The sequence below is a fragment of the Mytilus californianus genome, unplaced genomic scaffold (assembly GCF_021869535.1).
Source record: "Mytilus californianus isolate M0D057914Y unplaced genomic scaffold, xbMytCali1.0.p SCAF_53, whole genome shotgun sequence".
In the NCBI taxonomy this organism is placed as follows: Eukaryota; Metazoa; Mollusca; class Bivalvia; order Mytilida; family Mytilidae; genus Mytilus; species Mytilus californianus.
In genome coordinates, this window is record NW_026262705.1 from 1,047,716 (window position 1) to 1,061,992 (window position 14,277).

The window sequence follows — 14,277 nt, forward strand, 5'->3', positions numbered from 1 at the left end:
CCTGTACCAAGTCAGGAATATGACAGCTGTTTTCCATTCGTTTGATGTATTTGAGCTTTTGATTTTGCCATTTAATAAGGGACTTTCCGATTTGAATTTTCCTTGGAGTTCGGTATTTTTGTTATTTTACTTTTTACATCATAAATTGATTTCAAAAATATAAGTTTTTCATACACTTTTGCTTGAAATAATGAGATACTTTGCTACGTGTGTTTTAAAAAGCCACTGTCAGTGTAATATGATAGCGTACATTACACTGACTCTAAACATATATGCTTTCTATTATTTCCTTTAAAATACGGGAGATACTTTGTTACTTTCGGTTTACATAATATCACAACCGTTGTTGTATGATTTGTTTCTTTATGTTGAGAAAATAAAAATATACTATATCTAGCTAAAATTAGTACAAAAATGCAACTTCCGGTTTACATATCAACCAGTATGAAATTATCACCATTAAATGATCTATTTAGGTTTCAAAAGGGCAATAACTACTCCTATAAATGTCATTGGATTGGTTAAAACTCAATGTATCTAAATCTTCGTTATAATGTTTCAAACATTTTTCTCCGTTTCTTTATTTGTATTCCTTTGTAAGTTTAAATTGATTAGGATTAAACGAGCAAAGGTCAAAATCTAGAACGCCAATTTGGCCTTTGATCTTGACCTTAATTTAAAAGGTCAAAGTCATGTACCTGAAATAAAAAGCCAACCCTTACATGTATGGCTAATTAGTCATTCTACAAACCAGCTTATTTTGAACTTTTAAGGGGGAAAACATAAAAAGTCATAAGACCGCTTTGACCTATGTTTATTGGCGTTACGACCAATTATATGTTAAAAACTCCTGTGGTTTCTGAGGTGTTGCGCTAACAAACAAAGTTCAATATTTAGAACATGACCTTATCCTCAATTACCTACTTATGGACTAAATACGGTATGTCATTTATATCGAACACAAAACGGAAAATAACTCGTATTGCATGTAACCAGATCACTTTGATCTAAATTGGGCAGATCATCATGAGGAAGTAACGAACATTTGGGAGAAAAATTTCAGCGATATTTTTTACACTTTCTAAAGAGAAGCGATAACAAAACAAACAATATACGGGGAAATAACTCTTATATGTAAAAGTGTTCGTTTAAACAGGGTGAGTTTCAAAAGTGCAATAATTGTACGATATCATATATAAAATATCTTACCGACATGTTGCGAAACAAAAGCGACACTTTAGAGACAAAAGCGGCGGAACTCAAAATCAGAACAACATCAAATTAAAGGTCTTTCCACAGAACGATTTTTAAAAAATATCATAGAAATTTAATTTACCCGGTATTTAGCTGTAAAATATATCTTATATATATGTTTATCGTATATAGTGTATTTTATCATTGGATTAACGAGTTCTTAATCAGGACGTCTACTCTCTTTCTCAACAAGAAAACTCTGTTAACTTTATTAATGCAAATTCGTTAAATAAAATTATTGAATATTTTGTATCCTTCACCTGGATAGTAATTATTATCAAATTCCTTATTTCTTATATATTTTCCATAGGAAAACATTCGTTATCATTGGTTATATGAAAAAAAATGCATCCAATATTATCTCTAGTGTGTATTTCGAAAGTATTAATCATCGAGTTAAAAAATAAACATTTACGAGGTTTTCAATAAAAACAAGTAATTGGGTATGTTCGTGAAAAGTTTGCTAAAAAATTCATCTAAATTTAATATGGTCTTTGTATCCAGTCAAATGTGCTTAACTGGTGTTTTAATTTTAATTTTCAGATAAACGATGCCTTCAGGTCATCAAGAAGGTTCTTTATGCAACCAGATGAAGAAAAAGAAAAGTTCGCGAGATCAAAATCAAAACATTATAACTTTGGATGGGTTGGAAAAGAGGGTGAAAAGTATAAATAACTAATGTAGCAAAATTTCATATTTATTAAGGAATATTTTTCTGGCATATTCTACATTTGATAATACAAATACATCCCAATTTTGGATTGATTGATTGATTGATTGTTGGTGTTAAACGCCACTTTCAGTACTACTGGATATATCGTTGCGGTACGATTTTATTGGTGGAGGAAGCTGGAGTGCTCGACGAGAACCACCGGTCTAATTTTTTAAGTCTACAGTTGTGTTGACCCCTAAAAGTCTCTTAACTTTTATTTTATTTCATCGTAAGTGTGTTAATTGGAGTGTTGTTACATTGCCTTTTACTCTAAATTCAATACAAAGTATATGATACAAGAAAAGGCAAAGCATTATTCGTTGTTATTAATTCATTTTAACGATATGTGGTTTATAGTCATTTGGGAAAGAATGTGCATGCTCGCAAACCTCCCACTTTACCTTTTATATGTCGTAAAAACTAAAACACACAATAAAAAAAAACCTACACAAAGCAGCTAATATCTGGATGACCACTAACAATTAAGGGTAAAAATACAGCACGAAGTTTGGGAAGCGGAGCCAAAACTGCCGCTTAAGACAAGCAACATAAGCTACATAAAGTAGCATCATAAAATTAATTGAAATCGGCAGTTTATGTGAAAGGCCATCAAGTATCTAAAATCGTCACCCATCGGAAGATCCATTTTACTGAATAAGTGGATATATCCCGTCTGTAGCCTTTGCTGTTAAACGATATAGACTGAAATTTATCTTTCTATGCATACATACATACAATTTTAATTCATCAGGAATTGATCATGATGCCTATTAATTCATGTTTCATGTTCAGTGGCAAATATTATTTGCATTTCCGGACAAAAAATATGTTTATTCAATACAAATATATATGAACCCTGCTTTGTTCTTGACCGACACACTGAACCGATTTCTAACGTGCTAATTCGTAGGAGGACTTACACACTGACCACCCACTACTTGACGCTCCAGACAAGAGCGAAACAACAGCAGGGATCCATTGTAGAAGAATTATCACTACACACGTTATTAGTAGAAGCCATTTGAAATTGATTGAAAAAAATAATATCTGTTAGAGTGCTTCTAAAAGACTATTAAGAGCATTGTAATATTTTTGATGACTGTCTTATTGACATTCCTGTATCATCTCCTTACATGAGCATGTCTTTCGACTCATTGTGTCGGACTAGCGCATATACATTTATATACATGTATTATCTCGCCCTGAATATAGCATTCAGCAATTATCAATAAATTTGGAGAAAAAAAATTAAGTGAAGAAATAACAAATATATTTTGTTCTTTGGTCTTTGTTTAGATAGTCCATGAACTGTAGGAAATACTACAATTAAAGCTTCTGAGAGAACTCTTTGACTAAAGCATATACTAAGAAGCTTTTATTTTAAAAGTTATTTAATATCGGTATTGTTTTATAGGCTGAACGGTCCAGAACATCCGGGGGATTATAAGGAAACATGGAACGTTACTATTTATAAGCAAGAAGAATATTCAGATGTATGTTTTTTTCTTGCGATTATATTATTGCTAAATATCTAATAACAGCTAGTTAGATTTTAGGAATTCTATTCTAATACCATTGACTTTTTGTCATGTTTTTTTGGACGTTAGTTTACATATTATAAAAATTAAAATCATCAAATATGCATTTAATTGTGTATCATATAAATAAGAAAAAGAGGATGACGTATATATGCATTAGTCTGGGATCCTGACACAATAATTTCAATACCGTAAGCGGACTTCCGGTTCGAATATAGTTATATTTGAATTGAAGCTTGCAAATCGAAAATATTTCAACAGCATTCCCGGTTAGTATATGCATGTATGTAAGGGCATACGATACAGTTACAGGGGAGAACATGACTTTTCTCACGTAAAAAGTTATTTTTCGCGACGTCAAACTGTGACATATCGGGAAAAGATGAATTTTTCGACTGATTTATATCATTTAGACTGATTTAACTTGAAAACGAGTTCATGGACCCCTCTTTTTTTAAAATGACATTAGGTTTGATTATATATGAAGATTATTTGTACCAATTTTTATGAAAAAGTCACCGATGATTTTTTTTTAAATTAGATAAATATACAGCAAAAAATCATGAAACTTTGATAATAATTAATTATTTCCAAAGAATTTTTATTCAAATTTAAAGCATAATTATGTAAAGAAAAGTTTCCAAATGTTTTTACAAAAATCCACTTGTGTTTATCTTTTGAAACAAAAAAGTTAGGTATGTCTATCCAAAGGATAGAAATGTCCAAAAAAACAAAACTTTGAGTAAGTGTCTAAAATGTCGACTACATTTATCTCTTAGAGTAGCACATTAAGGTATAATTTTTATTACATATTTGAATTGGCTAGGTGAAAAATAGCTTGTATGCAAATTTTCGTAAAAAATCACAGTGGGATCAAAACTGTATCGTATGCCCTCACAGCAATGTACCTGTCACATTTTTCATTCGGCACGCAGATTTCCTTCAGATATTTTTATCAATTTAATGAATATGATTAAGTTAAGAGAAAAAAAAGTTTTAAAGAAAAACGGTATTTTTTTTTATTCTGGCTTTATTTAATTAATATATTTTTATCAATTTAATGAAATGATTAAGTTAACAAAAAAAAAAACCAGTTTTAAATCACGTAAAAAAGCAAAGAAAAGTAATACGGCATTTTTGTTCATTCTGGCTGTATTTAATCAATAAAATAAATATACGTCGATTGATTGATTGATTGCTTATCAACGACTAGTGGTAATTATTTCGTGAATGAATATATTCAGGTCGAGAAGACATTAACCATTCAAAAAATAGATGGTTTCTGCTACATAGGTCGAACTAAATGATGGTGGTAAAATTTGGTTGCCACTATGAACAGACTGTACAAATGTATGTTGAATAGGTGAAGAAATTATGCCTTGCTACAAGGCATCTACAGGGAGTTGTTTCAAGGGTTCTTACCCTACAGGAGGCATCTCATTTGACTTCCCCAATCCGACCGAACGTGGCTGCTTATTTAAACACCCGGCGCAGTCGAACGGACGTCCCACTTTATCAACGTTTACTAGCTACATGTAACAGGCCTAAGCATATTTCTATACCACAGAGAAACCTTTGGGTTAAATACTGAGTTGCTGAGAATCTAAAAGTAATTGACTGGCTGCTCTATAATCATGCCTTTTACATCTAATAACGTTTGCTGTATTTCACAGAATACAACAGTGAAGCAAGATAGAAACGACCTTGCAAAATGTGCAGTTTCAACTGTACAGAATTTCAAAATACAAAATATTGCTTCAAACTAAAAATTGGGGAAATTATCATACCTCCTTTTCCCCAAAAATACTATACGAATGATTCAACAACAACAGTACCCTGAATTATATATTTGTCAATACGTGTGTGTTAGGCAAAGGAGAAGGATTTAACGCGGTCAATTCCTATACTTGATAGCTTTATTCATAATATGACCGTTAATAGACAGATGCAAAATTCCATTTGTCTAGTTTGTGCAAATTGTTTACGTCATAAAAAGTAACAAAACTGACTTAACAATTTTGAGAGCAATGAACATTTTTGTAGAATACACAGGTCTCTTAAGTAATGCTCAACTAAAATTAAACCGGTTTCCTATGCAAGCATATATTAAATGACGACATATTTGCTCTATTCATTTGTACTTTATTTGCACATGTAAGAAGTGCTTGTATTGTTTAAAACATTTGACAGGAATGGCCTTCACATATTCCTGAGTTAAAAAGTTCTATGGAGATTTTGTGGGACAAAGGAACAGAACTTTCACTGAAAGTGTTTGATGTTATTGCAAATGGTCTAAATTTGGAGGTAATATTTTATTTTTGTCAATGGGAAACATTTTACTAGAGAAAACAAAATCTTTCACAGATGCATAATTTTTTTTTTGTATTCGTTTGTTTAAGTTAACGCCTTCAGGAATTAACAAAAAATGCAAACAAAATGCATGTATAAATATGGGACACCAAAATGATTAAAAGACGCCAGAAAAGCCACAAACCATACTAAACCAAGTTGGAGAAGTTTGAACTCGAGAGAATTTGATTACGAGAAAAAACAAATATATTTTCTCCAATTTTCATGCTATTTTCACATGTTTCGATCGGTGTGAAAAATATTTCTCATCTCCAGAGAAAACTTTGCTTTCGGCAAATGATTGGTACTAATGTTTAAATCTCGGAAATTACTTTTGAATATACATTTCAAAGTGAAAATAACCGAGGTAATCGCATGAACTTACAAAGAAGTTTGCATCGACAGGTTATAACTCCTTCCTGCTATGCATTCATCACTCGTCATGCGAATCCAGACTAATTCAAAATGTCACAAAATTACACATTAGCCGTTGCAACCTCTTGAAGAGATCACACATCGGTGCAGGTGTATCGAGATATTTGGGCATGGTTTTTCATTTCTTGTTTATTTTGTTATCACTTTTGATTAATATACTGCACTTTTCTTTGCGTTTTGACTTTCCCATTTGCTGAGTTCACAAAATATTCCAAGACTGAAGAGATCGAGAACATTCATATTGAAATACTGACAATTCAAAATATTTTGCGAAGTTTTCATTAATGCAAATAATGAGATTAGGTGAGCGTCGCAATATTAACAACTCTTATTCTTATTCTGATATACGATGCATATAAATTATCATCAGACAGATTTTCCTGAAATCGAAATGGTTAATCTCACATGTTTTCCTTTCTAATAAAAAATTGCAATAATTAATGAATTTTCAGTTATTCATTTCATGTGTGAATTACCCATGTTATCTTCCGGTCATGGTAATTTAGGGCATTTATTAAGAAAGAGTATCAGTACACTTGTCCTCTTCAGAATGTTTCGACTCAGCGAAATTTCACCAGTTATTGACACGGTAGCATTTCTGTTCTTCAGGACAAACAGTATTTCCGGAAGTGTCATAAACTAATAGGAACACCAAACAACAAGAGTTTATTAAGGTCATTGTTTTATCCAGAAATTCCTGCGGATTATGGTAATATATGTCACTGTAGACTACCTTTATTTTATACTTCCCTCTACAAAGTATAAAATGTGGTATGACTGCCAATGAGACAACTTTCCAGCTGAAATCAAATGACGAAGACGTTAGAAACCATGGGTCACTGTACGGCATTCAACAATGAGCAAAACCCATACCGCATAGCAAGCTATAAAAGGCCCCGAAATGACAAATGTAAAACAAATTCAAACAAGAAAACTAACGGCCCGATTTATGTACAAAACCATAAGCGAAAAACAAATATGATATACGGTAACAAACGATAACCACTGAATTAATTGTCATCGTTGATAACAACATAATGTTTAGAGAATTGGTTCATGAAAACTGCTGAATAACTTAAGGCACAATTTAACCAAAAAGTTGACAGCGATTGTATTTTTCCAAAGCTCTGGGTGTTCCTTATATCTATCTAGACAAGTTCTGTAAGTAAATAAAATTAATGTTTCCCTTTTTCCATAGTCCATAAAAATGTTAACAAATCAATAATGGTGACGATTCGATATTATTCATTTTAGACGCACATTGATATTACTTTTTTTAAATCTAATACAGTATAATTTGGTATATTTTGGTGTATAGATTCCTTTGTCTTAACTGTCATTATAGAATAATATAACTTTTATTTGAAAAATATATAAAACAACTTTAACCTGAAATGTCCTTATTTTAAATGACACCTGTCGACTGGTCTGTGTATAAACAAACAAGATCATAGAATAGGTCAAAAGCAGAATTATCAAATTATCTAGTCAAAAGCAAAATTGTCAAATTATCTAGTCAAAAGCAGAATTTTCAAATTTTCTAGTCAAAAGCAAAATTGTCAAATGATCTAGTCAAAAGCAGAATTGTCAAAAGATCTAGTCAAAAGCAGAATTGTCAAATTATCTAGTCAAAAGCAGAATTGTCAAATTATCTAGTCAAAAGCAGAATTGTCAAAAGATCTATTCCAAAACAGAATTGTCAAATTATATAGTCAAAAGTAGACTAGTCTCAATAAATTGTAAGGGTGGGTCTTGTTTAACTAATCAGACCTGACATATGTTCAACAATTCAAACGAGAAAACCAAATTTAACAAAACGAATAACAAATATGATATATAACAAAAAACGACAACAATCGTTTTACAGGCTCATGACTTGGGACAGAAACATACAGAATTTAACGCGTATGACATGTCTGTGGGCATATTGAATTTCCTGCTAATTTATGGAACTCTATGAAGTTGAAAAGCACAAAAAGTATATCTATCCACCCATACCTTCTATTCCCGTTTTCCTGTTTCTGTAAAATTTGAGTTAAGAATAACATCTTCGTAACTGTAAATTTGTATGATAATTGATGATTCTATAAATTTGGCTGGAATTATCAGTATGTCTACAACAATCAAGTTCGTCGAGTTTTTTGCAACCATAATTTTTTGGTTTTTTTTTCACATAAAAGCATGTAAATGTGTCACTTTTTTATATTTTAAGAGGAATCATCATACGTATTTTAGAAAAAAAAGTACAAAATGGATTTGCCTGATTTTCAATTGTCCGTTTTCTTCCACGAATGTTATATTTGTTTCTATCAACAAGTTGCTGTAATATATAATGATGCATATGTCTGTCCGTCCGTCATGCTTTAATTTCCATATACATATAATAAAAAGAGAACCGTCTCAATTGGTTACGTCAGACGTGGGTTTCGTCTACATACGACTCATCGGTGCGCTCGGATGAAAAAAAGGGAAGGTAAGGGTAAGACAGTTTTTTGCACCGAAACAATACAGAAGTTCCATATGTCGAACAAAGCGTTCAAATTGAAAGAGCATACTGATTGCGCCATTTTTTAATGAAACATTTAGACTCCATGCAAATACGAGTAACCTTTCTGTATAAGTTAAACCCAAATCAAAATTGAATTGAATTATATATTAGTTATGTTTGTCTATTGTATTTAGAAATAAAAGAGGGTCAATTACGATGTGGAGAACACACAGATTATGGCCCTTTAACTTTGCTTTTCCAAGATGACGTTGGTGGGTTAGAGGTATGTTTCTTATATAGCTTTCAAATAAAGTACTGTTGATGATAAAACCACTAGTTTGTATACTTTTATTCAAACAACATTATATAGAATCAGTTGTCTAAATGATTTTGGTTTAAACAGAGAGAAGATTTCAAGACCCCCTGCCCATTCCGGGGTAATTGAAAATATAAGACAATTAAAAACAGATAATACCATTTCTCTAATTCTTCGTCAATTTATCCCTTTCTGCACCCATTGTATAAAAAAAAATAATCAACGTGTGGTTCGTTTGATCTCAGTTCTTCATTGGTTAAAATCTGATTATGACGTCTAACTTACTTGCTTTCCTCTGAATTTTCTATTGTGACGGCATGGAAAAAGGCGACCATGCCTGATGACGTCACATAGAAAGAACACATCTTTTTACAGATCATTCGAAAAGACGGAATAAGTTTGCCTGCATATTGTTTGAAAATCATTAGAGAAACAGATTCCACCACCAAATCTTGTGTAATACGATATTTATCCACTCTCGATAGTTAAATTTTAAATATTTAAAACGCTCGGCGAGCCTCGCGTTTTAAATTTGAAAATTTAACTGTCTCGAGTGGATAAATATCGTATCACACTCGATGCAGTGGTAGAATCTATATATCAAAAAATAAAAAAAAAACGACGAAAGGACTAATAACAATACAATATCAAACGTTACATAGAAAGCTAGAGACTGAGCAACACGAACACAATCAATCATAGCTGGGGAGAACTTTCGTGCTTCTGAAAGGTAAGCAGTTCCTGCTCCAGATGTGGCACCCGACATGTTCCTCAAACAAGGAAAAATCCGGTAATAAGTCGCATTCGGTAATGTCACAGTCGAGGAAAAGAAGACGGGATAGTCATATGTTACACAAAAAAAAACGTAAAACTTTTGCCACTTTGAACCCTTGATGCAGCAGCTTCAATGTACAATATAAGCAGTAACCCTCTAGCAAGGAAATTATGATAGGAAACGCAAAATATCGTACCAACTGAGAGATGGATTCTTCGTATGCAGGCGCTGCTGGAATGTTCCAATACACAGAAATGAAAAGTTCACAATCATAGAATTAAAATCATCACTTTTGTCGTAAAGTTTATTCCTCAGCCGACCCTCATTGTCAATTTATAGCTGTAAGTCAAGATATTAGACAGACTTTACTGCATCTGTGGTATCCTTTATTTCAAATTCATTTGGATAAATGCCGTCAACATGGTCACCAAATTATTTAGTGAAAGGACATTACTTTATAGCCAGCTTATTATTAGAAACTTCTGTATATAGAATAAAGGGAAAACTGGGGACACGGTTAGTTCCCATAGACATGCCGATTGCCTTTAAAAAAACATGTCCTCCAAATTTAACAAATATGTTGTTATAAAAAATATCCAACATTTAGAAGATGTCAGTCTCAGTGCAACTTTTGCTGGAATCAAGAGTGTGTTTTAACCAATATAAAAATAAGAATATGTGGTATGATTTAAAAAAAAAAGAGACAACTCTCCGACAGAGAAGTTTACGACTATAGGTCACCGTACGGCCTTTAACAATGAGCAAAACCCATACCGTATAATTGTCCATTCAAAAATTCAAGTTATTTGCATCTGCACTTGCTATTATTTTTTATGAAACAAAATTGGACCAATTATGTTAATCTGTCTTTAAGTCTTAAATGAGGAAGTATAGTGTAAAAAGCAGAGAAGTCAAATGTTTGAATACTATTGCATGAAGAGAGGCACTTTAATTTTATGTATTCTAACAGATCATTGGATTTTCATGAAGCACACGACCCCTAGAGTAGACAGGGGGGCATTAAGTGTTATCCTTGTCCGCCCGTACGTACTTACGTCACAAAATTGGTTTCCGTTCTCTAACTTCAGTTTGCTTCTACCAAATGTTATAAAACTTTTACACAATGCTAACTACTACAAAACACAGATCAAGATAAAATTTGGGTGGCATCAATTATATCGTTCTGAAGTTATGCCCCTTTAGTAATGGAAAAGTTACTGAATTTTTCATTCCCGTTCTCTAATTTTAGTTTGCCTCAACCAAATGTTATGAAACTTATACGCAATGCTTATTACCACAAAACTCAGATCAAGTTCGAATTTGGATGGTGTCACTTTTACCGTTCTCGAGTTATGCCTCATTATAACGTTATATGCAAGCGAGGCCATCATCCGTGTCCAATGGACACATTCTCTATTTATTTTAAAATGTCTTGAAAGTTCCATTAATTGCGTATAATATTATTAAACTATTTTCACACGACATTATCTTCAAAGACAGCATAAAGTGATAAAACAGGCTTAAAACTGAACATTTATTGGATGAAGTTATTTCTCAAGAATAAATTATAGTACAAGGACACGTGCTTTAAATTTTTCGAGAAACACATTCCTGAGCGACGTGGAAATGTAAAATCTTGGATCTTACAACCGCAACCAAGAACAAAAATACTGCATAGACCGACGTATTGACTGTGTATATAAGAAATATATACCGAGATGATTAATAAATATAAACTAAGGAGATGTGTTATGATTACAAATGAGACAACTATTCAACATAATCCAATTGAAGCGAATTTAAGCGACTATAGGTCACCGTACGGCCTTCAACAATGAACAAAACACAAACCGTATAGTCAGCTATGAAAGGCCCCGACATAAGAAAAAACCAAAGACCTGGTCAACAACGAAATAAAAAACGAAAAGTAAATATGACAGACAGCAATAAACGACAACCAATGAACTACAGGCTAAAGCGTTGACTTTGGACCGGCATATAGAGAATATGGCGGGGTTAAACATGTTTGTTTGTGCTCAACCAAACTCTCCTTCCAGACTATTATTTTATATATAAACTCTTACGATGAATATAATTATCTGTTGTGATGTATACAAATTGTTAACAGTAGTATTGTAGTGATATGTAAGGATAACAGGAGAAAAGAAGCTACAATTAGACATGGACCGAAGAACAAAGAAAATCTATATAACAAAAGTTGCATGATATAAAATCCAAGTAAATTAATATCATTTTGAAAGGTTAGAAACCGAGATGGACAGTTTGTACCAGCCACGCCGATACCTGGTACTATTTTAGTTAACATCGGTGACATATTACAAAGATGGACAGCTGATAAGTTAATGGCCACAGTAAGTATAATAAAATTTAGTGAATTTAGGTTACGGCTTGATGTACCATTTTGTGTGAAAATAAAAACAAAATAACATTTTAACATTTTGTTTTCAATTTTCATTTCTTAGTTAATTGTAAAGTGTTTTTATTTAATCTGAAAGATATTAACTTGTTTAACCCCGCCGCGTTTTTGCGCCTGTTCCAAGTCAGGAGCCTCTGGTCTTTGTTAGTCTTGTTTTTTTTTAATTTTAGTTCATTTATATATTTCGGAGTTTAGTGTGACGTCCATTTTCACTGAACTAGAACACATTTATGTTTAGGGTCCAGCTGAACCCGACTCCGGGTGCGGGATTTTCTCGCTGTGTTGAAGACCCATTGGTGGCCTTGTGCTGTTTTCTGCTCTTTGGTCGGGTTGTTGTCTCTTTGACACATTCCCAATTTCCATTTTAAATTTTAAAACAGAATCTCCCTCCTATTTCTTATATTCAAATGTATTCCTCAACCAACTTGCATTTAATGCTAAGAGCAGAAATTGATTTTACGTCTGTTATTGGTTTTTCGGCTTTAAACTAAAATAACGCATTTTTTCCCTAAATTTTGATGCGATTCAAACATGGCTAGTGTAACCCACGCTAAAATGGGCGTCAATTTGGCAGGTTCTTAAAACGTCCCGAACGAATCGACCTCAATGCATCCACTACCCAGAGGCATTTCCACAGATAGTTGCTACGTCATAGATCTAAGGTCGATTTGGCTGATCAGGATGTATAAATACTCACCCACGTGCAGTCGGAAGTATCTGATGCCGCGTGTAGGTTGAGTGTCATGCACTCTTCGCGTTAAAGTAATTTTAAAACAACTTTTTCAAAATTTATCTTTTTGATTAATTTGTAACTTGTTCTCGTCTTGAGTATGTACGAAATATTTGCTATTAGAGAATGTAATTTCTCTTAAATAAAAACATACTTTTTTCGCCAGTGTACATGTAGCTGATTAAGGATTTTTCAAAACACGTTCATTTATCGTGTACATTGTGTTTTTTTTAAGTTGTTCTCTGGCTAATATTCTCTAATCAATAATGTCGTAACATTTCCCTATTTCACTAAATATGTTCACTTTGTATTCATTATTGTTAGTGGGAAACCCGATTTAAAGGTTGTCATGGGTAGTTAGAAGCACCAATTTTAACACTATAAGTAATACAAAGTCGGATATAATTGTAGGAGGAAACTATGAAAAGATTATGTTAGATACCAAACGAAATAACAATTGCTTTCTGTAAACACCAAAAACGAAATCAACAAATATAAATGAAACCACACTAAACAATATGAAAAGTAGCTAATTATGGACGCAGTAAACTAATTTGAAAACGGTAAAAGAGAGGCGAGAGATAACAAAGGGACATTCATACTCAATTCCTAAACGAAGGAGCTCATCTACAAGTACTTTTATATACCATTGATTCATTTCAGAAACACCGAATTTTGATGCCTAGTGCAAACATGGAAAGAGGACAGACAAGGCAATCTATAGCCTTTTTTACTTTCTCGGATGATGACGTGATGATTGAGTGCCTGGACAAATCTAATAAATACGAGCCAATCAAAAGTATTGACTATCTAAACTCTAAATTCAGTCTCACATACTGAATACATGTATATAGAAATAGCAATATAAAGCACGCTATGCATAAAAAAACTGATGCAATTTTATTTCATTATTTGTACGTTAATTAATAATGTATGGCTGTGTTTACTATTTAGATTCTTTTCATAAAAGATTATATGACGAATAGCTAATATTGGACCTCCACATATTTCTTAAATAAATTTACAAAAACTGTTAATCTGAGTTACTCAAAACATTATGAATTGAGAAGTGGTCAAGCTTTACACCAGTCAACAGATAACATTAGCTAGACGTGTCTAGTAATCCAGTTGATAATAATTACTGCATTTATCATGATACCATTGACGCCGGGAAATATCGGCCGAAACTAGTAGACCAATTAAATTGTACCTTGCATCATACGAAGTGGTATATTTACAACTA

At 32.5% G+C, this 14,277-nt stretch overlaps 1 protein-coding gene across 1 annotated transcript in view; it reads left to right on the forward strand.

The window, feature by feature from the left end:
* The window catches only part of LOC127703874 (uncharacterized), a 74,867-nt gene extending 60,796 nt beyond the window's left edge, over positions 1-14,071 (forward strand). The window contains exons 3-9 of the mRNA XM_052207950.1: positions 1,798-1,919; positions 3,381-3,459; positions 5,695-5,808; positions 6,898-6,997; positions 8,971-9,059; positions 12,129-12,239; positions 13,698-14,071. Coding sequence (XP_052063910.1) covers positions 1,798-1,919; positions 3,381-3,459; positions 5,695-5,808; positions 6,898-6,997; positions 8,971-9,059; positions 12,129-12,239; positions 13,698-13,874 — 792 coding nt within the window. The 3' untranslated portion in view covers positions 13,875-14,071. The remainder of the gene's footprint in view (positions 1-1,797; positions 1,920-3,380; positions 3,460-5,694; positions 5,809-6,897; positions 6,998-8,970; positions 9,060-12,128; positions 12,240-13,697) is intronic.
* Positions 14,072-14,277: the final 206 nt, after the last annotated feature.